The sequence below is a fragment of the Ictidomys tridecemlineatus genome, chromosome 2, assembly GCF_052094955.1.
Source record: "Ictidomys tridecemlineatus isolate mIctTri1 chromosome 2, mIctTri1.hap1, whole genome shotgun sequence".
NCBI classification, from domain to species: Eukaryota; Metazoa; Chordata; class Mammalia; order Rodentia; family Sciuridae; genus Ictidomys; species Ictidomys tridecemlineatus.
The window spans coordinates 178,511,293-178,533,366 of NC_135478.1; the positions used below are offsets into that span (position 1 = coordinate 178,511,293).

The 22,074-nt window shown below is 54.7% G+C and overlaps 1 protein-coding gene across 2 annotated transcripts in view; it reads right to left on the reverse strand.

Moving 5' to 3' along the window:
- Positions 1-1,461: 1,461 nt before the first annotated feature.
- The window catches only part of Flnc (filamin C), a 28,048-nt gene continuing 7,435 nt past the window's right edge, over positions 1,462-22,074 (reverse strand). The window contains exons 6-48 of one of the 2 annotated variants that reach the window (XM_005319433.5): positions 21,901-21,978; positions 21,542-21,704; positions 21,209-21,409; positions 19,721-19,858; positions 19,222-19,348; positions 18,928-19,064; positions 18,511-18,704; positions 18,302-18,415; positions 17,559-17,702; positions 17,232-17,355; positions 16,948-17,108; positions 16,580-16,670; positions 16,318-16,487; positions 15,987-16,104; positions 15,631-15,893; positions 14,644-15,241; positions 13,841-14,014; positions 13,594-13,756; positions 13,184-13,344; positions 12,462-12,629; positions 12,257-12,380; positions 11,803-11,959; positions 11,537-11,726; positions 11,350-11,373; positions 10,997-11,244; positions 10,483-10,581; positions 10,076-10,175; positions 9,615-9,755; positions 9,198-9,326; positions 8,930-9,103; positions 8,168-8,329; positions 7,885-8,088; positions 7,283-7,435; positions 7,071-7,193; positions 6,694-6,936; positions 6,210-6,479; positions 5,973-6,110; positions 5,582-5,697; positions 4,252-4,384; positions 3,976-4,152; positions 3,561-3,779; positions 2,509-2,718; positions 1,462-2,368 (exon numbers count right to left, since the gene is read on the reverse strand). In XM_005319433.5, coding sequence (XP_005319490.2) covers positions 2,181-2,368; positions 2,509-2,718; positions 3,561-3,779; positions 3,976-4,152; positions 4,252-4,384; positions 5,582-5,697; positions 5,973-6,110; positions 6,210-6,479; positions 6,694-6,936; positions 7,071-7,193; positions 7,283-7,435; positions 7,885-8,088; positions 8,168-8,329; positions 8,930-9,103; positions 9,198-9,326; positions 9,615-9,755; positions 10,076-10,175; positions 10,483-10,581; positions 10,997-11,244; positions 11,350-11,373; positions 11,537-11,726; positions 11,803-11,959; positions 12,257-12,380; positions 12,462-12,629; positions 13,184-13,344; positions 13,594-13,756; positions 13,841-14,014; positions 14,644-15,241; positions 15,631-15,893; positions 15,987-16,104; positions 16,318-16,487; positions 16,580-16,670; positions 16,948-17,108; positions 17,232-17,355; positions 17,559-17,702; positions 18,302-18,415; positions 18,511-18,704; positions 18,928-19,064; positions 19,222-19,348; positions 19,721-19,858; positions 21,209-21,409; positions 21,542-21,704; positions 21,901-21,978 — 7,209 coding nt within the window. In that variant the 3' untranslated portion in view covers positions 1,462-2,180. The remainder of the gene's footprint in view (positions 2,369-2,508; positions 2,719-3,560; positions 3,780-3,975; positions 4,153-4,251; positions 4,385-5,581; positions 5,698-5,972; positions 6,111-6,209; positions 6,480-6,693; positions 6,937-7,070; positions 7,194-7,282; positions 7,436-7,884; positions 8,089-8,167; positions 8,330-8,929; positions 9,104-9,197; positions 9,327-9,614; positions 9,756-10,075; positions 10,176-10,482; positions 10,582-10,996; positions 11,245-11,349; positions 11,374-11,536; positions 11,727-11,802; positions 11,960-12,256; positions 12,381-12,461; positions 12,630-13,183; positions 13,345-13,593; positions 13,757-13,840; positions 14,015-14,643; positions 15,242-15,630; positions 15,894-15,986; positions 16,105-16,317; positions 16,488-16,579; positions 16,671-16,947; positions 17,109-17,231; positions 17,356-17,558; positions 17,703-18,301; positions 18,416-18,510; positions 18,705-18,927; positions 19,065-19,221; positions 19,349-19,720; positions 19,859-21,208; positions 21,410-21,541; positions 21,705-21,900; positions 21,979-22,074) is intronic. The other variant, XM_005319434.5, reaches the window with a different exon arrangement.

Sequence of the window (22,074 nt, forward strand, 5' to 3'; positions counted from 1 at the left end):
TAAAGCAATTGGACCAGTGCCTTGGCTCTGAACTGGCTCTCAACAAGTGGTTGGATATTTAAAAGAACAGACCTGTCTTCAATGGACTTGTCAGGAAAGGGACAGCTCTCCATTCATCACTATTCACTCTTAATTCAACCATCAGTTATCACACATGTCATAATTAGGGGCTGAAGACCAAAGATTGATAAAACATGATTTCTGTCCTCAGGAGCTCCCTGTAGGACTAAGGGGAAGGTGGGAAATCTCAGGGGAGAGCAGGGACATGCAGTGAAGAGAAGCTCTGGAAGAACCTTTTGGGGGGGCTTATTCAGAATGAGGATAGGGAAGGAACCTCCCCCTAGGAATAGTAAGGAAAAGAAGAAAAGAGGAGTAGAGGCAGACAGACCACTAAGGGGTAGGGAGGAGGCGGCAGGAGTTAGGGCCACATGGTTGGGTCTTTTCTGGTATCCCCACCACCAGATTCCTTCAGACAGATCTACTGCAGGGGGATCCATTGAATAAAGTGTGTCTCTACCCTCTTCTTCCACTGAATTGCTCATTTATGTATTCATTCACACCTGAATTAGGCTTCGAGGGCCAGGGGTCTCGGGCTGGTAGGGAGACCTGGTCATGGACAAGGTAGTAAATGTAGCCAGAGATGTGACCCTGGGCAGTGTGGAGGCCTTGGGCACTGATCTAGGAACAAGGAGAGGCCCAGGAAAGCTTCCTGTTGGCTAGGAAAATGAGGGTGTAGAGGCAAGGGTGGTTCTGGACAGAGACCAGACTGTAGCTGAGGTTCCCAGGAAACTAGAGACCATGAAGGGGGTTGGTCGTGGAGGGTGCAATGGGGGAGTGAGCACTGTGCTGTACTCACATGGCAGGGAGCCTGTCAACTGAATGGACATGGGGGAAGACCTTAGGGTCCTCTGTAGAAGAGGAACCTTTAGCAGCACCTCTCTAGCTGCAGCATGGATGGAGGGAACTGGCCAGGGCCCAGAGACTGATTCAGAGGCTGATGCAGGAGTCAAGGAGGAGGCCTGAACCAGTTAGGGCTGGAGGTGTAGGTGCCACAGACCTAGTATGGACCCAGGACCTGGAGTGAGGGTTCAGGGTTCCCAGGCACCCAGCCTGCCTGCTGTGCAAGGCATCTTTACTGTTTGACTCAGCGGCCACTGGTCCTAATTTGAATAATACCAGGTTAGGCCTTCCAGTAGCCCTAGGGCAGTCTTTCGGAACCCTGTCTGCTTCTCTCTACCATCCACCAACCTTCCAGCTAGCTGACGATTGAGCCCCACCTCCTCTCTTGTCCTTCAAGCTTCTTGCCAATATCTCAGACCTTCTGCCTGCCCCAGGCCCTTCACCTCGGCCTGGGTCAGTCCTCCTGGGAACAGCCATCCAGTCCCTGCCTCCCTGGGGCCTGATTAAGTGTCAGTGAACTAAGAAACCAGCCTTAAAGAGCACACGCACAAGGAACAGCCATGCCTCTGCGACAGCCGCGCTTTATTTGGAGTTTTCCACCTAAGTGGCTCCCAGCTGAGCCACATGATATGTGCAAAAAGTCCCCCCAGAAAGCTGGGCCTCGCAATGGGTAAAAAAGGCCCTCATGGGGCAGAGCTGTGCAACTGTAAAAAACAAACAAACAAAAAAAAAAAGACAGAGAGAGAAATCAGTTTCCCAGGAAGCCTGGCTTGGGCGAAGTATGTATTGCTTGAAGCCAGTCCAACGTAGCACTTGTTCAGGGACTGTTTTCTTCTCTGATTGTGCTTTCTTTTCCAAGTCCTTAATGCTCTGGGGTTGTGGCCACCAGAGTGGCTAGACGCAGTCCTCAGGGGCCAGGGTACCTGGCTGGCAGTGTGGTTTGAAGGTGACTTCTCACACATAGACATCCCTAACAGTGTTCCCCGGCTGGTCTTGGCCCCACCAAGAAACTCAGGGCTTCCCAGGTTGCCATCAAGCCACATTCAAGGGAAGGACACTGCCCTAAGACAGACAAGGCCCTCCACCCCGCAAGGGCACAGTGGGGTGGGAGGCTGTTCCATTCACATCACACCCAAGATAGGTGTTTGCAGTGTCTGACTCTGTGCGTGTGCATCTGGGTGTGTGGCGTGTGTGTGTGTGTGTGTGTGTGTGTGTGTGTGTGTGTGTGTGTGTGATTGGCTGGAGGTGGGGGCCGAGGCTGGGAGAGGCACTTCTGGGATTCAGGGCACATTGACTTTGAAGGGGCTTCCAGGAACACTTTCATCACCCCACTTGACAATGAGGATGTAGTCCCCTTTCTCCTTGACAGTGTAGGTGACGTTGTACACTCGGTTCCCCATGTGCTTCACATACACCTCCTCGCAGGGGGTCTTGGGTCCATGCACACCCACCATCATCATGTTGGTGCCTGGAGAAGGAGGCAGAGAGGGAGGACTCGCACCAGCATCTTCCAAGCCATACCCCACTTTCCCAGGGCTCCTTGCTCCCACCCCACACTTCCAGGCAAGCCCATCCTGAGGGATAGCCTCATCTCCCCCTGGAGCCTGCCTGCTTTGCTGCAGTCCACTGTGAAGGAGTTCTTCTGGCCCACAAAGGCCTGGGACAGCCCTGGGCCCCGCGTCACCACTTTGCTGGCATCTGAGGAGAACTTGGGGATGGAACTATAGCTGGAGCCACGGCTTGAAGATGACTTGGTCACAGTCTCCACCAGAACTGTGGATGTTTCATGAAGGCTGTGGCCTCCAGACAGCCGGGGACCTGAGGAGCAGAGTGGGTGGTCATGAGCCTGGTCAGAGGGTTTCCCTAGATTGTAGGCCCTCAGCCAGCACTGACAGCCTTGGGCCTGTATCATGTGCTCCCACCTCCTGTCCTAACTATGGCATTTGAAGAGCACAGCCTCATTACAAGTTAAGTTTCCATGCTACCAGTGCCAATTCCTACTTCCCTCTAGGTCTTGGCCTCAGATAGCTCCATCTCTCATCCTCCTAGCCTTGGTCTGAAAACTTAAGTTAACCCACAGAGTAACTTTTATTTTAAAAAGGAATGTATGTCCAGTTGGTTGTGGTGGTGTACATCTATAATCCCAGCAATTTGGGAGGCTAAGGCAGGAGGATTACAAATTCAAAGCCAGCCTCAGCAACTTAGCGAGGCCTTAAGCAACTTAGTAAGACTCTCAAAATAAAAATAAAAAGGGTTGGGGATACTGCTCAGTGGTTAAATGCCCCAGTACCAGGGGGGAAAAAAAAGGAACAAATGTCCAACAAGTCCTTTAAAGAGCTTCAGAAAGGGAAGCTGGCTAAACTTAATTAGCAGCAAAAAAATGAGGGAAACCAAGAGGAAGAAAGCTAAGCTAAAACTTGAGGGTGTATTGCAAATAAAAGATTAATCAAGAGATGGGTCAGAATAGAGAGGAAGAATTGGATTTTTAAAGGTGATTATGCACAACTTCACAGAATGGAATGCTATATAATCCGGGCCCACCTCCATTCCTGGTAAATTGACCATGATGTCTGTGGACAGACTGTGACAGATGTGAATGGGTACTGCAGCTGTCTAGGCTGGGCTGACCAGCATGGACCTCTCTGATCCAGGACACTCACCTGTCACCTTAGCTTTGAAGGGGCTGCCCACGATGTGCTGGGGACCACCATACTTGATGGCAATGAGGTAGTTACCAGGGGCCATGGGAGTGTAAGTGACTACGTGGCCCTCAGGACATTCCCGACAGTCCAACTGCACCTTGGAGGGGCCATCAATGGTGACAGACAAGGCCCCTGAGCCCGCATTCAGGGTATTCACAATGAACTCCGATGACACACCTAGAGACCAGAGGGAGCAAGACCTTAGGCAGGATATGATACAGCCAAAAGCTGGACTAGGCCCCAAGCCCCCAGGCCCTCAGGCCCCCAGGGCAGCACAGTGAGGGTTGGGGGCTCAATGAGCATTGCCCTTATCTCCAAGGCAAGATAGTAATGATGCAAATCTACCCCTTCCTTGTAAGCTCCAGGCACTCACCAGTAGTGCCTCCCTCAAGCCCAGGACCATAGGCTGACACCAAGCCTGGGTCCCCAGCCTGGCTCTGCTCCCCAACGCGGATCTTGAAGGGGCTTCCAGGGATGTGGGAACCATTGAACTTGACATCGATGGAGTGGACACCATTCTCATGGGGGATGAAGCGGATGGTATGCTTATCTGTGGAGCAGAAGTTTGATGGATGAATCTCCCTCCTTCATCACCCCTTTCCAGGAGGGTCTGGCCTGGCAGAGGGTCACAGGGGCAGGGCCAGCTCACCACTATCCAGCTCAGAGACATAGCACTCTTCCACAGCACCTGAGGGTGTGTGCACCCTAGCATCAATCACACCCCGAGCACCATTCAGCTGCACTGCAAAGGATGCCGGCTGGTTCACCTTGAGTCCAGTTTCCTGCAAAGGCCACAGGGGACACTCAGAGTCCTGGGAGAATGGGGCTAGATTGGTCTTCTTTTCAGCCTGTCCCCTCCTGCCAGGCCAGCTGGCAGGGAGGGATGGAGGAGGCAGGGGCTGGTCTGTAACTCTCTGCATCCACACCTGCCATGAGATGGGCACCACCCTAGCCATGCTGGGTTCAGCATTGAATAAGGGATGATGTGTCCCTGTTCTGGATGAGGAAGCAGAGATCCAATACTATAAAGTGGGTCTGGTGGCAGAGAAGTGAGTGTTTGACAGTGCTGTGAGGGCTGCAGGTGCCCCGGAGGTCAAATATGGAAGGCTGAATGTGGCTAGGCTGGCCCGGGGGCACTTCTGGGAACAGGTGAGCCAAGAAGGAGGACTAAAGGGAGCACTAGAGAACTCTGGGGGAGGGGATTCTGGGCTGGGGATGGAGCCTGGTTCTAGGGTCAAGGGAGATATATAAGGGCTCCTGTGGGCTGACAGGACTTCCCTGAGGGGCAGCTGGAGGGGTATGGTGGCTTGGCCTTCTCCTGGCCCCTTATTTAGCAAGCTGCCTGTGTGTTCCTATACACTTGATAAGGGTCTGCTTGGCACATATTCCCACATGACAGAAGTGAAGGAAGTCAGGTTCTCTCTACAGATCACAGCAGGACAAAGCAAACGGGTTCTCAGAAGCCAGGAGAGGCTGTAGCTCAGGCCCTGAGGCCACATGCATTTGCCTAGGAATCCTTAGCCTCTCTGCAACCAGCTTGTTCTTATTTTGTATTGATTTTATATATATATATATATTTATATATTTATTTATTTATTTATTTCTACAGTACTGGGTATTAAACCCAGGGCCCACATGGCAAGCACTCTATCACTGAGCTACATCCCCAGCTCTACTTTATATTCTTATTCTCATGAAATCATTAGTTTATAACATTCAAAAAGAAATGGGACAAGAAATTTCAGGTGACAATACAAACAGGGAAACCAAACTTGTAAAAGGAAGAAATAAGGCATGGAATGACACAGCAGGGGCACATCAACAGCGACCCAGACAAGTCCTTCAAGGGCCCCACCCTGTGCTGTACAGTAGAGAGAGGGGACTTCTGCTGACCAGCTCTCCCAAGATCACTAAGTCCCTGACCATGCATATTTCTGCCCTCTCTCAGGTGGTAGAGAGACCCAACCCCTGGAACATACCTGGAGGCTGGTAACTGTGAGACGGCGGGCATCATCTGAGAGGGAGGCCACAGGCACCACAAAGGGGCTGTCTGGGATGTGCTCATCATTGAACTTGATGGAGACTTCATAGTCACCTGGGGAGGGAGGCTAGTCAGCACAGGTCCCAGAAACTGGGAGAGCAGGGACATAGCTACCCACTCCAGCATCATCCTGGGACAGACTCATTAGGTCCCAGCCCAGCTCTGCAGACACATTCCCCAGGGGTGGGATGGAAGAAGACCAGGCAGGGAAAGAGCAGGGGCAAGTAAGGGGCTTCCTGCAGTCCCCAGCATTTTCTCCTGGTCAGTGAACAGAAACCCAGTCTGGAAAGTCAGGTTGGCTCAGCCCCAACCCCAGCATGGACCACTACCTGGCTCTTGGACAACATAGGAGACACCGCAGGAGCCATCTTTGCGGTCCTCAAATGCAATCTCCGCCTTGCTGGGACCCTCCACAGCAATAGACAAGCCCCCTGCGCCTGCTTCTCGGGTCCAGATGCTGAACTCAGCTGCATTCAGAGAAGAGCAAGGGTGGCACTTAAGCACTACTGCCCTTCACACAGGCTTGGCCGTTCTACCCCAAACACCCACCTGGGCCTGCCCCTCACCTGGCACACCAGCCACACCTCGCTCCAATCCTGTGCCTCCAGCACGCACTTTGTGAGCACCACCTTCACCCAGTGGCCCTACAGTGAACTGAAAGGGGCTGCCGGGCACATGTTGGCCACGGTACTTGACAGCGACTGTATGAGGCCCCATCTCCTGGGGCACAAAGCGCACGCTGTATGCACTGTCCTCCCCTTCAACGATCTCTGCAGCTTCAGTTTTGCCTGACGGGCTGGTCACCTGCGCAGTCATGTCCTGAGAGCTGGCCTCACCTGCAGAGTGGTGGGGGGACATCAGTGCAGCAAGGTGCTGACCCTGACCTCCCTTCTCAATAAAGTCCCTCCTCTGCTCAGACCAGCCCTGGCTGTCTGGGACAAGTCTGCCAGGGTCAGGGCCTGGCTGATCTCACCCTCCCCTCCTGTCTCAGGTGACAGAAGGCCCAGCCTCCCTAGGTGGACTGGACCCAGCCCAGCACTCTCTGCTCACCCTCCTGCTGCCGGGTGATGCTGCCGAAGGAGCCCAGGCGTTCCCGGCCCAGGAAGTCCCCGAAGACAGCAGGGAATGGGTCCCCACCGACTTGAGTGGACTCCTCCACCCGCACCTCACGCTTGGTCTCCCCGCCCCGTGTCTTGCTGATCTCTGTCCGCTCTGTGCGGGTGTACGTGTGGCTGCTGCGTGTGAAGGTGCGAGTCAGGCGCTCCTGGGCAGACACCATCTGGAACCAGTTCCCTGTGAGACACCAGGGAGCCAGAGTGAGTACACAAGGTGAAGAGTCGGCAAGCAGAAAGGGGACCCTGAGCGCAGCTCTGGCCCGGCCAACCCTTCCCCCACCACCCTGCCCCCTGGGCTCTTCCCAGCTCTACCTGGGATCTTGAGGTTGAGGTCACAGGTGCTGCCAATGGTGGCGATGGAAGGTGCCTGTCTGCGTCGGGTGATGCTTTCCTTCATGCGGCCCTCACCAGTCACCTTCACAGTGAAGGGGCTTCCTGTGGGATGAAGGGTGGGTCAGATGCACAGACCACCCAGCTCTCCGCCTCCTCATCTGCCCCCTGCCTAGCCCTGACTACAGCCTTACCTGGAACGTGCTTGTCAGCAAACTTGATGTTGATAATGTAGGTACCAGGCTCAGTGGGGCAGTAGGTGACTTTGCATGTGCCATCCTCCATGTCCTCACAGTTGATGTCCACCTTGCTAGGGCCTTCGATGCTCAGCCCCAGACCCCCATAACCTGGGGGAAGAATGAGGGTATTTCCCTCAGCCCTACACCACCCACACCACACTGCTCTCCTTGCCCCAAGCTGTAGGCTCTGCCCAGAATGAATGCCCAGCTCCTATAATAACGTCCAAGGAGAAAATGGTACCATGGAAGGAGAAGGGGTGAGCCAGGCATTATCTGCAAGGGTCCGGGATAGGCAGTCTAGAAAATTCCCTAAGGCAGTCCTCTTGGATTCCAGGGATTGAGGGACAAACTCGGGATGGTTGTTTTCTCTTCAAAGTGAGAAAACTGACAGGGGAATATTACTTTCCTCCAAATGGGTCTCAGACTCTAAATCCCAACAGGGACTATGCAAGGAAGTTCAGGGAGAAGGGTATGACCAAAGGCATGCTGGATGGAAAACAAGGACAAGTACCCTCTGGAGGGTTCAGCTGGAATGGGGTCACTGTGGCAAGAAGTACCTGCGTTACGAGTGTCTACGATGAACTCTGCCACCTGGAAAGTGTGTCCTTCTGAAAGGCCCTTGCCCCAGACCCGAACCTTGCTGGCATCCCCGATTTCAGATGGCCCCACCAGGATCTTGAAGGGGCTGTTGGTGACATGCTTGCCACTCTTGCGCACGCTCACCACGTGTTCCCCAACCTCCTTGGGGGTGAAGGAGATTCCTATGGAGAGAGGGTGTCAGGTAGAGTGTCCCTATGAGATCCCCTCCCCCTAAGGTGCCTGTCAAGACCCCAAACTCACCAATGTGCCGATTGGGCAGGCGCTTCAGCAGGCAGGGCTCCTCATTACCGGACGGGGCGCGGATGCTGGCAGTCAGCAGGCTCAAGTCACTCTCTGTGATCTTCAGTGACACATCCGTGGAGGTGCCAACATTCAACTGTGAAGTCCTCATAGAGTCATCGCCTGTGGGGCAGTTGGGGCATAGTGCTATCATGACTCTAGGCAGGCCTTGCCCTTGCAGAACCCCCCAGGACAGACCCTGCTGGGCTCAACAGAGACCCAGGGCCACTCACAGAGGCCCAGGCCCGGAGACTAGTGTCTGCATTCACATTTGCTGCCAACACCACAAAGGGCCCTGCACCCCAATTCCCCATGGTTGCCTCAGTCCCACAGGGGCTAATCTCTAAGTGGACTCTTGTGTATTCAATCCCGAGTCAGGCAGTGCATTGGAAATAAGACCACACAGACCCCTTCCTTGCTGTGTGTCTCTCATCAAAATACTTAGCTTCTTTGGGACAAGTTTCCTCATCTATCAAAAGGAATGACAATACCCAGCTTCTTGAGAGAAACTTGAAAAACAAAATGAAATGTCTTTCAAAGCACTGGGAGGCTGGATATTTCCTGACTGCTGCACAGAATAGTATTCCTACATTTATCTAAAAATGCCCTCCTCCACCTCAGGGGGGGCATGGGCCCAAATCCCTGAGTGACTTTAACAGGCCGGCTTGCACATACGCTGTGTGCTGTGTGTTGTAGGCTCTGTCCCACCAATATCCACCCCACCTGTGATCTTGGCCGTGAAGGGGCTCCCTGGGATGTGCTTGTCATCAAAGCGCACAATGATGCTGTAGTCCCCAGGAGCCGTGGGCAGGTAGGACACTGTGCAGGTACCATCCTTATTGTCCTTGCAGGTGATCTCTGCCTTTGATGGGCCCTCCACAGCCAGCGACAGACCCCCTGTAGGTAGAGGGGGGACTGAGATCAGAGATTCTGTCCTTGCCCCTGCACCTGACCTCCCTCCATCCGTGTCCCCTGCCTGTGCTCTCCTCACCTTCTCCAGCATCCTTAGTGACAATGGTGAAGGTAGCTGGCTTGTTGACCATGCCATGACTCAGGCCTGGCCCATAGGCACTGACATGGCGGCTGTTGATGGCATCCACATAGAACTGCAGGGGGCTTCCTAGAGGGAGACAGAGACAGAGGCTGGGTCAGCACAGAGACAGAGGCAGCCTGTGTCCCTCTTTGCCCCAACACCTTCCAGCAGCCTACCTGCCAAGCCCTGTATCTCTGCCATAGGAACCTGGCTCATAGAATCCTACCCCCCACCAGGGATGTAAGGTTCCTCAGAGCCTCACGTGCATCTGCACATGGTAGGTTCTCAATAAATATTTATTCAAAGAAGGAAGGCAAGACTGACATGGATGCCAGTTTCTCTTGCCAAATACAGCATGGCCCGACCCCAACTCACCAGGGATGTGGTTGCCATCATACTTGATTCCCATCTGGTGCAGTCCTTTCTCGGTGGGTGCATATCTCACTGTGATGGTACCGTCCTTGTTGTCTGTGATGTTGGGTCTCGCAGTCTTCCCGGAGGGCATCCGCACCTCCCCTGCAGGCCAGACACGGTTACATGGGGGACCCTGGTTTTTCCCACTACAAGCCCCTGTTGTCCCAGGTCTTGCTCCTGTATGGCTCTGGTTTTACTCAAGAGGCAAGGCACCCAGTCACAGCCTGGAGTGGCAGATGAACCCTGAGCCAGGAGATAGATGCCTTGAGCCTAAGTTCTAGCTCTGCGCAACTTGCTGTATGACCTTGAATAGTTCAATTCCCCTCTCTGGGCCCCAGTTTTCATCTTTAGAACAAGAGGGTAGGCCTGGGGTAAGGTCTCTGCCCTCTGGGTCCTTGAGCCTTAGGGCCCCAGAAAGGTACCTGTGAGTTCCCCTTTCTGCACAGTGAAGGGGATGACCAGGTTGAAGGGCCTCAACATGGACTCCAATGGCTCCACAGGTACCACTGGCTCCTCTGTGGCCTAGGCAGGTGAGAGGAAATAGTCAGTGGTTGGGAAAGGCTTGGGAGTGTGACCTGCCACATGACTACTACTAGACAGAGCAAGGAAAGAACAAGATGTTAATGGTAAAACCTGAGAGGGAGGAAAACGTGCCAGCTGTAGGAGGAGAAGTGCCCTGCCCTGGTGGGGCTGCACCTGCCAGCCTCATGCCTGCCTGCCTTCCTAGAGGCCCCAAACCATGCCCCAGCCCTGGCTGCAGAAGAATAGAAGGAAGAAATGAAGAAAGGGAGAAGAGCAGGGTGAGGCCCGCCATGGGAGGCGGCAGTACCCAGTGTGTGGGGCAGGTGCCAGGCCGGGGAGGGACGTAGGGCTGGCGCAGCTGTGGCACTTCAGAGGGCTCCTCCACGTGGGGCAGGGGGTCACAAGCCTGGGGAGGCAAGGCATGGGGCACAGGATGTGGTGAGCCTACAGGACCAGAGCTGACTCAGAATTGCCCATGGACATGCAGCCTAGGGGAGACACCCTGAGTACTCTACCCTTGTTATCCTACAGAACCTCCTCTGGGGACAGTGGCCTGAGGGTTAGAGAAGAACACAGAGTTTCTGCAGAGAGGGCTAATGCCACTGGAGCCTGAGGCAGCACTGTCACCTCTCACTTAGGGAGACTGTGGGAACAGCAAAGTCTTGATTCTGGAGCCCATTGGCCCCAGGATTCAACAGATGTGGGGACAGGTTATGGGATTCCTTGGGGACACCTTCTGGGATCCCTTACTGCTGCTAAGAGGGTGTGAGCCCCACCCTCTCCCAGTCGCCGTCCAGCCCTGCCATGGCAGTGGAGCTTACCAGCACATGGAAGGGGCTGTTGGGGATGTGCTCGCCTCCAAAGCGGATGGTGATGACATACTTGCCCGGCTCGGGCGCTGTATAGTAGATGTCAAATGTACCATCATGATTCTCAACCACATCCACATCAAGCTCTGCTCCATCTGGCGTGGACACTGTGCAGGTCACCTTCCCCTTGCCTGCTGCCTTAGCATCCACTGTGATTACAGTCTCTTCTCCGATCTGGATTCGGGGACCCAGGCAGGCACCTGCCACATGGAAAAGCCAGGTCAGGTCAGGAGCTGTGGAGGCTGTGCCCAGTCCTCTCCCTTCCCAGATCTCCCAGGCCCCCAGCAGAAGAGGAAGGCACTCACCCAGGCCATGGCCTCCAATGGACACTGGAAAGAGAGCCAAGTGTTAGGCCCTGTGGCACGCAGTAGGGAACTGGGGGTGGGAAGGGCTGGGGGACAGGATCTTTGGCCACAGGGACTGGGCTACAGATCTGGATGTGCTTTGAGGAGGTTGGATGGAGAAGGGCAGGGAAGTGAAGTGGGTGCCCACCTGTGACAAGGCACTTGCTGGCATCTCCAGTGGGCAGGGCATGGATGCGGAAGGGCGAGTAGGGAATCTCATCGCCGCCATACTTGATGGTGATGGTGTATCGACCACTCATGTCTGGCAGGTAGGACACGGTGTATGTGCCGTCCCCGTTGTCTCTGATATTGGCCTTCTTGGGCTTACCCTCAGGGTCCTGGAGAAGAAGCAGAGGTCAACGCCTGCCTGTGCCTACAGCCTTCCCAGGACAGAGGGGCTGCACCTGGACTCACCAAGATCTGCACAGTGAGCAGCCCCTCCCCAGCATCCCGAGCATCGATGGTGAACTCCACAGGCAGGCTGGCAGGGATGCCGGAGGCATTGAGGCCAGGGCCGCTGGCCCGCACCTTGCTGGCATCATGGGCTGGAAGCACTTTGATCTTGAAAGGGCTTGAGGGGAAGAAAGAATAGACAGTTGACTGGGGTCCCTTCTTATCTTATGCATTGAGTTCTTCCAACAAATGGACAGGAGTGATTACTCTGGTGCTAATTACAATGCCAAAGTCCCTAGGGCTGTGCTGCCTTAAGGGCAGTGAACTCTGGGGAAGAGCAGGGTGGGGCAACCAGACTGAGTGAGGCTGTGACAAATGAAAGAGGTTCTCCTCAAAGTCTGGCACTGGGCCTGCAGGTGTGGCCCCCGAAGCAGCACTTGTGGCTCAGTATGGAGAGCCCAGGGCCATCCCTTACCTGCGTGGCACCTCCTGGTCAGCATACTTGACTGCTACTGTGTAAGGCCCATCAGTGGCAGGGGTATAGTGGACAGTGTGGGTGCCATCTCCATTGTCACGCACCTCTACAGGTTCAGCCACTCCTAGGCAAGGGATGCAGGGTCAGAAAAGTCTCCTGGGACCCCACCCTCCTTCCCTCCTATCTTGTTCCAGACATATTTTACCTGTGGGGCCCAGCACAGCCACCTGCAGGGGGGCTCGGCCAGCCTGACTGCAGTCCACTGTGAAGGTCTGGGGTACCCGGGCCCTGACACCGGCCCCCAATCCTGGCCCGGAGCACTTCACCTTCCCAGGATCGACCACGTCCTTCACAGGCACCCGGAATGGACTCCCTAGGAGAAAGACATTAGTCCTTATCTACCTGCCTGGGAGAGTCTCCCTGATGCCTAGAACTAAGAAGAGGCAGCTTCCCCTGCCTGAGATGTCCACAGGGAGGACAGACAAACAGGTGAAAATAGGAGCTTGATAAAACAACAACAACCAAAAATAAAATAAACTGGGCTATAGACTAAGGTTGGGCAAGAAAGCAAGAGGGTGAAAGGTAAAAGTGGCCAGTGAGCCAGTGACAGCGCCCTAGACTGAGTGACTAAGCCCAGTGAGTGGACCTGCATGATCAAGGTCTGGCGCTCCAGGCAAGGGCCTCTGGGAATTAACTGGAGGGGCTGCCACATTCACAGAACCCACTGCCCTGCCTCTTGGCCAGACTCAGAGTACCCAGGCCACCTTCCAGCCATCTGAGCTCCTGCTCCAACATGCTTCATGCTTTGGGGTGCTCCCTCTGCAAATCTGCACATCCAACTTCCCTTCAGTTTCCCCCTCATGAAACATACATCCTGCCATCCTCCCTTGCCTTCCCTGAGCCTGTGCCCACCCCCTCTTTGCACACCTGGGATGGGCCGCCCCCCAAAGGTGATGTTGACGTCATAATCTCCAGGGGTGAAGGGAATGTACTCCACGGTGCAGCTACCATCTTTGTTGTCTTTGCAGGACATCTTAGCTTCTGAGGGTCCCTCGATGGCCAGGCCTAGGCCCCCAGTGCCGGCTCCCCTGCAAGATGATACCCTCATCAACTCTGCTAGGACCAGTGAGAAGGGCTAGAGAGGGCTGAAGGACAGGGGCAGCTAAGGCGGGAGGAGCTTCAGGGGATGACTAGGGATACTGGGGAGGTTTGCTCCTAGGTCACTCCAGAGAGGATGGGGTATGGTGAGGCACAGATAGAGGACAATTGAGAAACACAAGTGGCTCAGATCAAGGGGGCTACAGCCTCAGGTCAAGGTTAGACAAAGTGAAGGATACCTGGTTTCCACTGTGAAGCGATTGGCCTTGTTGACCAAGCCACCCTCCAGACCTGGCCCAAAGGCTCTGACACGGGTGGGGTCACAGCCCTCAGTCACACCCACTCGGAAGGGGCTCTTGGGTACAGCTACATCATCATACAGCACCTCCACCAGATGCACACCTAGAAGTCAGCCAGAGTCAGTCAAGGTCACAGCCCTCACCATCCCTGCCCTGGGCACATCATAATAAGCTCCCAGTCCTTTACCCTCTTCAAAGGCCGTGTACTGCACTCGGTAGGTGCCATCCCCATTGTCAGTCACATAGGTATCAGTCTTAGCGCCCGAAGGGTTGAGTACATGAGCTGTCACATGGTTTCCACCTGCGGCTGTTAAGGATCTTGCATCCACAGTGAACTCAGTAGTCACCTCTCGCAGGACACCTGGATCCCACAGAGGCACACTTAGTCTGGTGCCAGCCTTCATGCAGTCCCTCCTGACCCTCCCCTCCTCCATGCTGTTCTAAGTACAGCCTGCTCACCCTTAGCACCCCCTGTGAGCTCCATGCTGCCCCCATGCCACTCCCTTCACCATTTGGTGACAATCTCCACCCACATCAGCTGCTTCACCTGCCCTGAAGGGCAAGTCTGAATCTTACATGCCTCTGCCTGGCCCATGCCCATCCAGGGTCTGGCCCCCTGCAGGCAGCCCATGTGCACCACCATCTTCTGAACGCCATCATCTACCCCAAACCTTTCCCTCTGTACCCTCGTGGGCAAGATTCTTAGCTTTCTTGGATTAGGAATCCCTTGATCTGGTGAGTGCAAGGATCTCCCCAGAAAAATGCTCAGAGGCAGATATCATTTTTGTGACAAGAGTGAGGCCAGTCTCCATGCCCTTATGGTCCCCTTCACTCCTTCTCTGGAGTATCTGAGCACCTATAGATTGAGGCTGCCCCAGTCCTCCATTTTACCTCAGTCCTCAGCTCAGCTTCCCTCCCTCCCGCTGACGACCTCACTCCTTGAATCCTTGACCTGCAATTTGATCACTGCTGTCTTTTCCTCTTACTCACCATGTGGCTCCACACCAGGCCCAGAGACCTTAACACCACTGGTGTCAACAGCTGGCTGCACATGGACACGGGTGGGAAATTTGGGGATGGGGTGGCCTCCGTATTTGATGGTGATAGTGTAGGTGCCAGGGAAGGCAGGGCTGTAGGTTATATGGTAGGTGCCATCGGCGTTGTTGTGGATCAGCACCTCGGCCTTGACGCCCGCATCTGACAGAATCTCAATGGTCAGTTCTGCCTCACCCGCCTCCGAGCAGTCCACAGTGAAGGTGGCTGCCTCTCCAGCCTTGCCACGTTCCAGGCCCGGCCCACTGGCCCGCACCTTGCTTGGGTCAAACACAGGCTGGATGGTGGCCTTGAAGGGCGAGCCAGGGATGTGGGCTTCAGCAAATAGGATGTTGATGGTGTATTCCCCTGGCTCTGTGGGCAGGTAGCTGACAGCACACGAACCATCACCATTATCCTGGCACTCGATCTTGGCTTCGCAGGGGCCCTCCACCGTCAGCCCCAGGCCTCCTGTGCCAGCCCCCTTGGTGTCAATAGAGAATGGTGCAGGGGTGCCTACCAGCCCGCCCTTGAGACCAGGGCCATAAGCACAGACCTGGAAAAGGAGAGGCATATGAGTTCCCTACCTCTGGCCTATCCCAGGCTGCACCACCTCCATGGCTGCCCACCTAATTGAGCACCTTCTACTGTAGTAGCTACCACAGAGTGACTACTTAGAACAATTCCAGGTGCAGACAAGAAGGTAGAGAGATGAAATCATTTGTCCTATTTGTTGGACCTAGAATTCAAGCCCAGGTCTGATTCCAAGGCCAGGCTTTTAATAACTGTCTCTATGGAAGGTCCTGACGTAGGGGATAGTCCTGGCCCTGGACCCTTGGCTGTGCCCACTCCAGGTACATAAGACCTTCTGGCCTCTATCCTCTATCTGTATGAATCATTTGTATTCCACCAACTCCTGCCTCCCACCAGCTCCTATTTCCTCACCTTGGAGGGGTCAGGGGGCAGGACACCTTCCACAGCAAAGGGGCTTCCAGGCACTGGGTGTCCATCATAGGTGATGTCCACTTTGTAGGGCCCCTCCTCAGGGGGCATGTAGCGCACAGCCTGGGCATCAGCTCCACCCCCAGGTTCCAGCTTGCAGGGGATAGGTCGTCGGGAGGGTGAAGTCATCCGCACATCCAGCTGGCCCTGACCACCAGCCCCTCGTGTGTTCACAGAGAATGCCTGTTCCTGCCCCACAGCCACCTCTATATGGAGGGCAAAGGACATAGTGAAGAAGAGACTCGAGCCAATTCCACCCCAAAACCCCTCACTCCCACGGAAGTTCTTGCCCCACTTACTGCTGTTGAGGCCTTGAACTTTGACTTTGCTGAGGTCCAGTGGGGGTGCCACATTCACCACAAAGGGGCTTTTAGGGACAGGGTCCCCACCATAGGTCACTGTGACTGCCATATTGCCCTATTGGGTACAAGAGAAGGTCAGAACCCGGTGGTTTAGATACCACCTGGCAACATCCCATGGGCCTTTGTGGACCCTGAGGCTCAGAGAGCAAGAGAGAGGACTGGAAGGAGGAAAAGGAAAAGGATCCAGACCCGGGTCTATGAGATTGGAGGAGGGACACCCAATCCCTAGTCAGCAGGACAGGCAAGGGCATGCAGGAGTGGGACACACCTGCTGGACAGCAGTGTACTTGACAGTGTAGGAATAGTCATGGTTGTCTATGATTTCAAAGTCCCGCACAGCCTCGCCCTTGGCTGCCCCAGCAAATTGCACGTCCAGTTTGGCCTTGCCAGCTCCCTTGGTCAGCACCGTGAAGTGAGTGGGCTTTCCAACTTCCACACCTGGGAGACCATCCAGAGGTGACAGTGAGGGCCTGGCAACCACTACCCCCAAACCCAACCTCAAACCAGCCCCATCCCTGCCTGACACTCACCTGTGCGGTTTAGCCCTGGGCCCTCAGCCTTAACCTTGCTAGCATCATGGGACGGGTCTACTTTGATGTGGAAGGGGCTGGCAGGGATCTCCTGGAAGTGGAAAAGGCTTTGTCAGGACTTTACCCTGTGGAACACACCCCTGTGCCAGGCTAGATGCTGTCAGTATGCCCCAGGGACCCAGTGGGGACAAGGGTGGCCTCTGAAAAAGTCCGCTGGTATTCTGTGAGGCATGCTGCCCGCAAACAGGAGGGTTCTGGCAGCATCTGTGTAACTGTGTCTCCTCATCCCTGAGACCAGGTTTCCAGTTGTCCCCATAGACCTCCACCATGCAGGCTTTATGACTATTGATAACTGCAGGCTGGGGTACCTGGTTGGCAAACAGCACCATGATGGTGTAGTGGCCGGCCCCTGGGGGTGTGTACTTGACTGTGAAGGTATCGTTGTCATTCTTGATGATATCAAAGTCAATGTCAGCCTCTGCAGGGCCCACCACGCCAGGGGCACACTTGATACCAATGCTCACGTCACCTGAGGAGAGGCAGGCAGGCAGAGGCTGTGAGTGGAGCTCAACAGCCTCCCACACCAACAGTCACAGGAGCTGTGCCCAGGGGTGCCCCTCCCGCCTGGACCCCACCCCTGGGCTGCTCACACCTTGCCCTGCCTCGCTGCAGTCCACAGTGAAGTAGGTGGGCTCGTTGGCCTTGAGGCCTGTCTTCTCCACACCAGGGCCATACACCTTCACCCGCTCAGGGTGGCTCCCTTCTCCCACATTCACCTGTGGGCAGAGGTCAAGGCTCAGTTCAGTGCACCTCCCTCAAGGCCCAACCCTCTCCCTGCACCACCCATCACAGCCTCTTTGTGGGAGCCATGAGGCAGGAAGGATGGCAGAGGCCCAGGAATAGACAAGGTCTGCTATGTGGACCTGGCCTCTTTCCAGGACCCCTAGCAACAGGCAGGGGGCAAACTTAAAGGACTCACCCTGAAGGGGCTCTTGGGTATGTTGACGCCTCCCCAGGAGATGATAATGGTGTGTTTAATTGGCTTGGTAGGCACGTAGGAGCAGCGGAAGGTGCCGTCACCATTGGGGATCACCTTGATGTCGATGGGGCAGCCATCTGCATCCTGTGGGCAGCACCCAAGCAAGGTTTGTAGTAGCATAGCCACCTCAGACAGTGCACTCCTCGCTGGCCTCAGCACCCCTTCTTTCCCACCTACTAACACCCACACACCCTAGCACTGTGGAACCCAGTGCCACGTGCTCTGTTGGCCAGGGTCCACCCTAGGAGCCAGGAAACTAGCTTAAGGCTATCTGTAAGGCCTGCTCCCCTAGCCTAGGTTGCCTGATCTCTAAAATGTGTTGTTTGGGAAGAGGCTGTACTAAATTGATGTTCCTAGAATAGAATAAAGAGCCTTGTAAAGAAGAATTGATCTCTTGGAGCCTTAAGACCATGTTCATTAACCTCTAGGGGTCAACAGACACCAGTCTGAGAAACCGACTTGAAACCAAATTCCTAGTTGGTGAAATCATCTTTCAATTGCAGATTAATAGTATGAATATAAGTATTTTTGTAAAATACGTTTTTAATATTAGCATCAGTAAGAAAACAGTTTTAAATTTCCCATAGTACTTATGGGCCCATGACTACTGTGACTTTATAACCTCCTTTTGAGAGGCCCCTGCCTTGGGTAATGACAGCAGTAGAGACTAAGCAGTGCCCTACCTGGGCATAGAGCTTCAGGTCTCCTTTGCCAGCTGCACGCGCATCAATGGTGAACTCAGCAGGCTTGTCCACGATGCAGCCAGTGGGCTCCAGGCCAGGCCCAAAGGCCTTCACCTATGTGGGGCAAGAGAGGGGGGCTGAGTTGGGCCTGGAAGAGGTCCAGTGCACCCCATTCCTGTCCTAATCAGTGTGCAGGAGCTGGGACACACCTTGTCCGGGAAGCAGTCTGGTGGGGCTGGCTGGATATGGGCAATGAAGGGCGAGTCACGGATGTCCTCGTCATCACAGATGACATGCACAGCATACTCCCCTGGCTCTGTGGGCCAGTACCGCACGTCGCAGGAGCCATCTCCCTTATCATCACACTCTATCTTGGCCTGTGAGGGCCCCTCAATGGAGAAACCTGGAGCAAGGTGGGGAGGGTCAGAAAGCCCAAGGCATCTTGGACTCTTAGGCAGGTACTACACCCCTCTCCCAACTTCCACCCCAGAAACTGTTATGTCTCATCTCCTTATGTTTCCTGATATTCCTCAGATTCCTACTCTCTGTCCCCAAACAATCCCCGGCATCCCTCCCCATTCACACCTCTCCCCAGCATCCCTACCTTCTGCCACCCAGTCACTTACCCAGTGTCCCCACTTCTGTGCCAATGGCCTCCACCACAAAGTCAGCAGACTTGCCCACCTGGCCAGTCTCCAAACCGGGGCCCCAGGCCCGCACCTTCTGTGTTCCTGCCTCTGGGCTCACCTGGACCTCAAAGGGACTAGGAAAAACAGGGAGCTGGGGTCAATGCCAGGAAATACACCTGCCAAAGGCATCCCTCCTCTCTTCCCTCAAATCCCCATGCAGCTCACCTCCCTTACTCTCCCCCATGATGGTCCAGACAGAAAAGCATGGGGCAGGGGAAGCATGGTACTTACCTGCGGGGGATGGCATAGCCACCCCAAGTGATGGTCACCACATACTTCCCAGGCACCACAGGGTAGTACTCGCACTCAAACACTCCATCCCCAGCCTCCCGCACCTTCACCGGTTCCTCTGTGCCCTCTGAAGAAGATGGGGATAGGGGTGCAATCAACGATCTGTGAGGCCCAGCTTCTCAATCCTCTCAAAGGGCCCTTGGGCCCCAAGCCAAATTGAGGGCAGTGCTACTAGTGGGCAGAGGTAAAACTCAGGGCAGGGACCACATGTCGTCCCTGTGCATAAGAGCCCTGTATAACACATAGGGCAGAGAGAACTAATCCCAGATTGTAGACTGGGAGGAGCTGATGTACCTGAGATTCCATGGTGCCTCTTTGGAGTCTCTCCTGGGTGTGTGTGGTGCTGGTTATCACTGCCCTTAGACTGTCAGAACTATAGGCCATATTTCCTCCCTACACCCCTACCCCCAGTTCCTCAGCCCTGGGCCTTGGTACTCACTTGGCCCCTTGACTGTGACCTTGAGTTCACCGCTGCCAGCACCCTTGGTGAACACCTTGAAGTCAGCCACCTCTTTCACACGCACACCTTTGGGCTGTAGGCCTCGTCCAGAGGCCCGGCAGGCATTGGGGTTGCAAGCTAGGGAGAGGAAGAAAAGGGAGGTCAGGGCCCTGGACAGATTCTTTGCTCCTTGTCACCATCCCCTCACTGTGCACAGTCCTCCTGAGCCCCTCAGAGACACAGGCCATGGCTTCAGGCAACCTTGCCCTGGGCTCTCTTATATTTCCATCACAATTGAAGTTGCTGGGAGCCAGGCTGGGCAGGAGGCTGGCTGTGGGCCCCAGGTCAAGAGGTTACAAGAAACCCTTTACGTGTGGTCCTTAGAGCTGGTGTCACTTTGGAGGAAGGCATGGTACAGCCTAGGCTGAGAGTAGGCTAAGAAAGACAGGGAAGGGCCCTTATGCACACCCAAGGCCATTGACCTAGAGCCATCTGGGCCTTCTCAGAACCATCATAGCAACCTCAGGAACTAAATCATGCCACAAAATATCCAGCAATGCCATGGAACAAGAGCTGTTCCATGTAACATAAAGCCTGACATGGAGCATGGACAAGGCATGGGAACCAGACTGCCACAAAGCACTGGCAAGAGTGGGGATTTCAGCCTGATGCAGAATACACAAAACAGCATGGAATACATGATGCCACAAAATAGGCAATGATGTGTAATCCAGACCTACCTAGGGTGTGCCATAGGATGTAGACAATGGCACAGAACCAGGGCCTGCCACAAAACACATGCCATGGCCCAGAGCCTAAATTTTATCATAGAAATCATCAGGCAAATGGCAGGGAAGCTAGCTAGACCTTCTATGGAACACAGGCAGTAGGGCAGAGAGAATTAATCCCAGATCGGAACCTAAGCCTGTCATAGAATGCCACAGAGTAGGGAAATGAATCTGCACTGTGTGGACCATGCCACACAGCATGGGTAAGGCCAGTCAGTTATGGCCATGCCTGGCCCAGCCTCTGCTGACATGTACTAACATGGTGCCACTCTCTTGGTCTGGTGCTCGATGGGGTATGGAAGGGAGAGGAGACAGCCAGAGTTAAGTGCAGGAAAAGAATTGGTATGTGTGGGGGGGTCATCAACTGAGGGCCTGATGAGTGGGTGAGGGCTAACTATGTGTGGTCCTGCTGCTTCCCCCTCAAGGGCTCCATGTGCCACCTACTCTAGTTTCCTTCCATGGTCTCCTTACCCTCCTCTTACCCATTCCAGGATGCTCAGGGTGAGTTCATGATAAGGGTAAGATCACCCAGAGCTCTCCCTAGCTGCTCCTTCTGCTCATCTCAAGCCCCGCTCCACTACCTGCCCCAACCCTGTGGATTAAGTGCCTCACTTTCCACCAATTTGGCAGAATTTGGTGACAAATCTCTGCATTTTGGCTTTCATGAGGATTATTGTGAGGATCAGTGAAGGGTCCTTACCTTCTGCCACATGAACAGGGAAGGGACTACGGGTGATGGGGGCACCAGCGAAGGCCACATGCACAGTGTGTGGCCCCTCCATCACAGGCCTATAAGTGCAGCGGAACGTGCTGTCGCCCTTATCCTCCAAGGCCACCTCTACTGTGTCCTGTCGGCCCTGTGGGTCCACAATCACCACAGCAACATCACCAGTGCCAGCCCCTGTAGTAACAAAGGATACCATCAGTGCCCACTCTGGAAACACACAGCTGATCCTCATCCTGAGACCACCCAGGTCCCCATTCACACACATACCCATATGCCATCAGAGCTGCCTGTCTAATGTGCCCTTACCCGCAGTGTAGATGTCAAAGTAGGTGGGTTTGTTGGCCACATTACCCACAGGTTCCAAGCCAGGGCCACGGGCTGACACCTTGTTGGCATCCCCTAAGGCCATGCCCACATTCACTTCAAAGGGGCTACGCTCAATATTCTGGCCAGCAAAGAGCACAGTCACCTGGGGATGAGGGGTCAAAGGTTAGCTACTAGGGCAGACCAGTTCTGAGAGGGGATAGAGGGGCAGAAGAGAGCCAAGGAGGGCAAGAGATGGATGGCTGGTACATTGGGAAGGGGTGGGGTGTGGGCTGAGAGGGTCCATTTAGTCACAGCCATGAATGAGGATGATGGGAGGGCAGGGGCCCACTGGGAGATACCTTGTGTAATCCAGCGACCTTGGGCACATAGGAGACAGCATATGTGCGGTCCTTGTCATTGTTGGGAACCACCTTGGCCTATCAGGAAGGAAAAAGATGGAAAACCACAGTGGTTGTAGCCCCACCTGATCCCATAGTGCCCAGGGCTCCCCAGCCCCAGAAAGTCCCCATGGT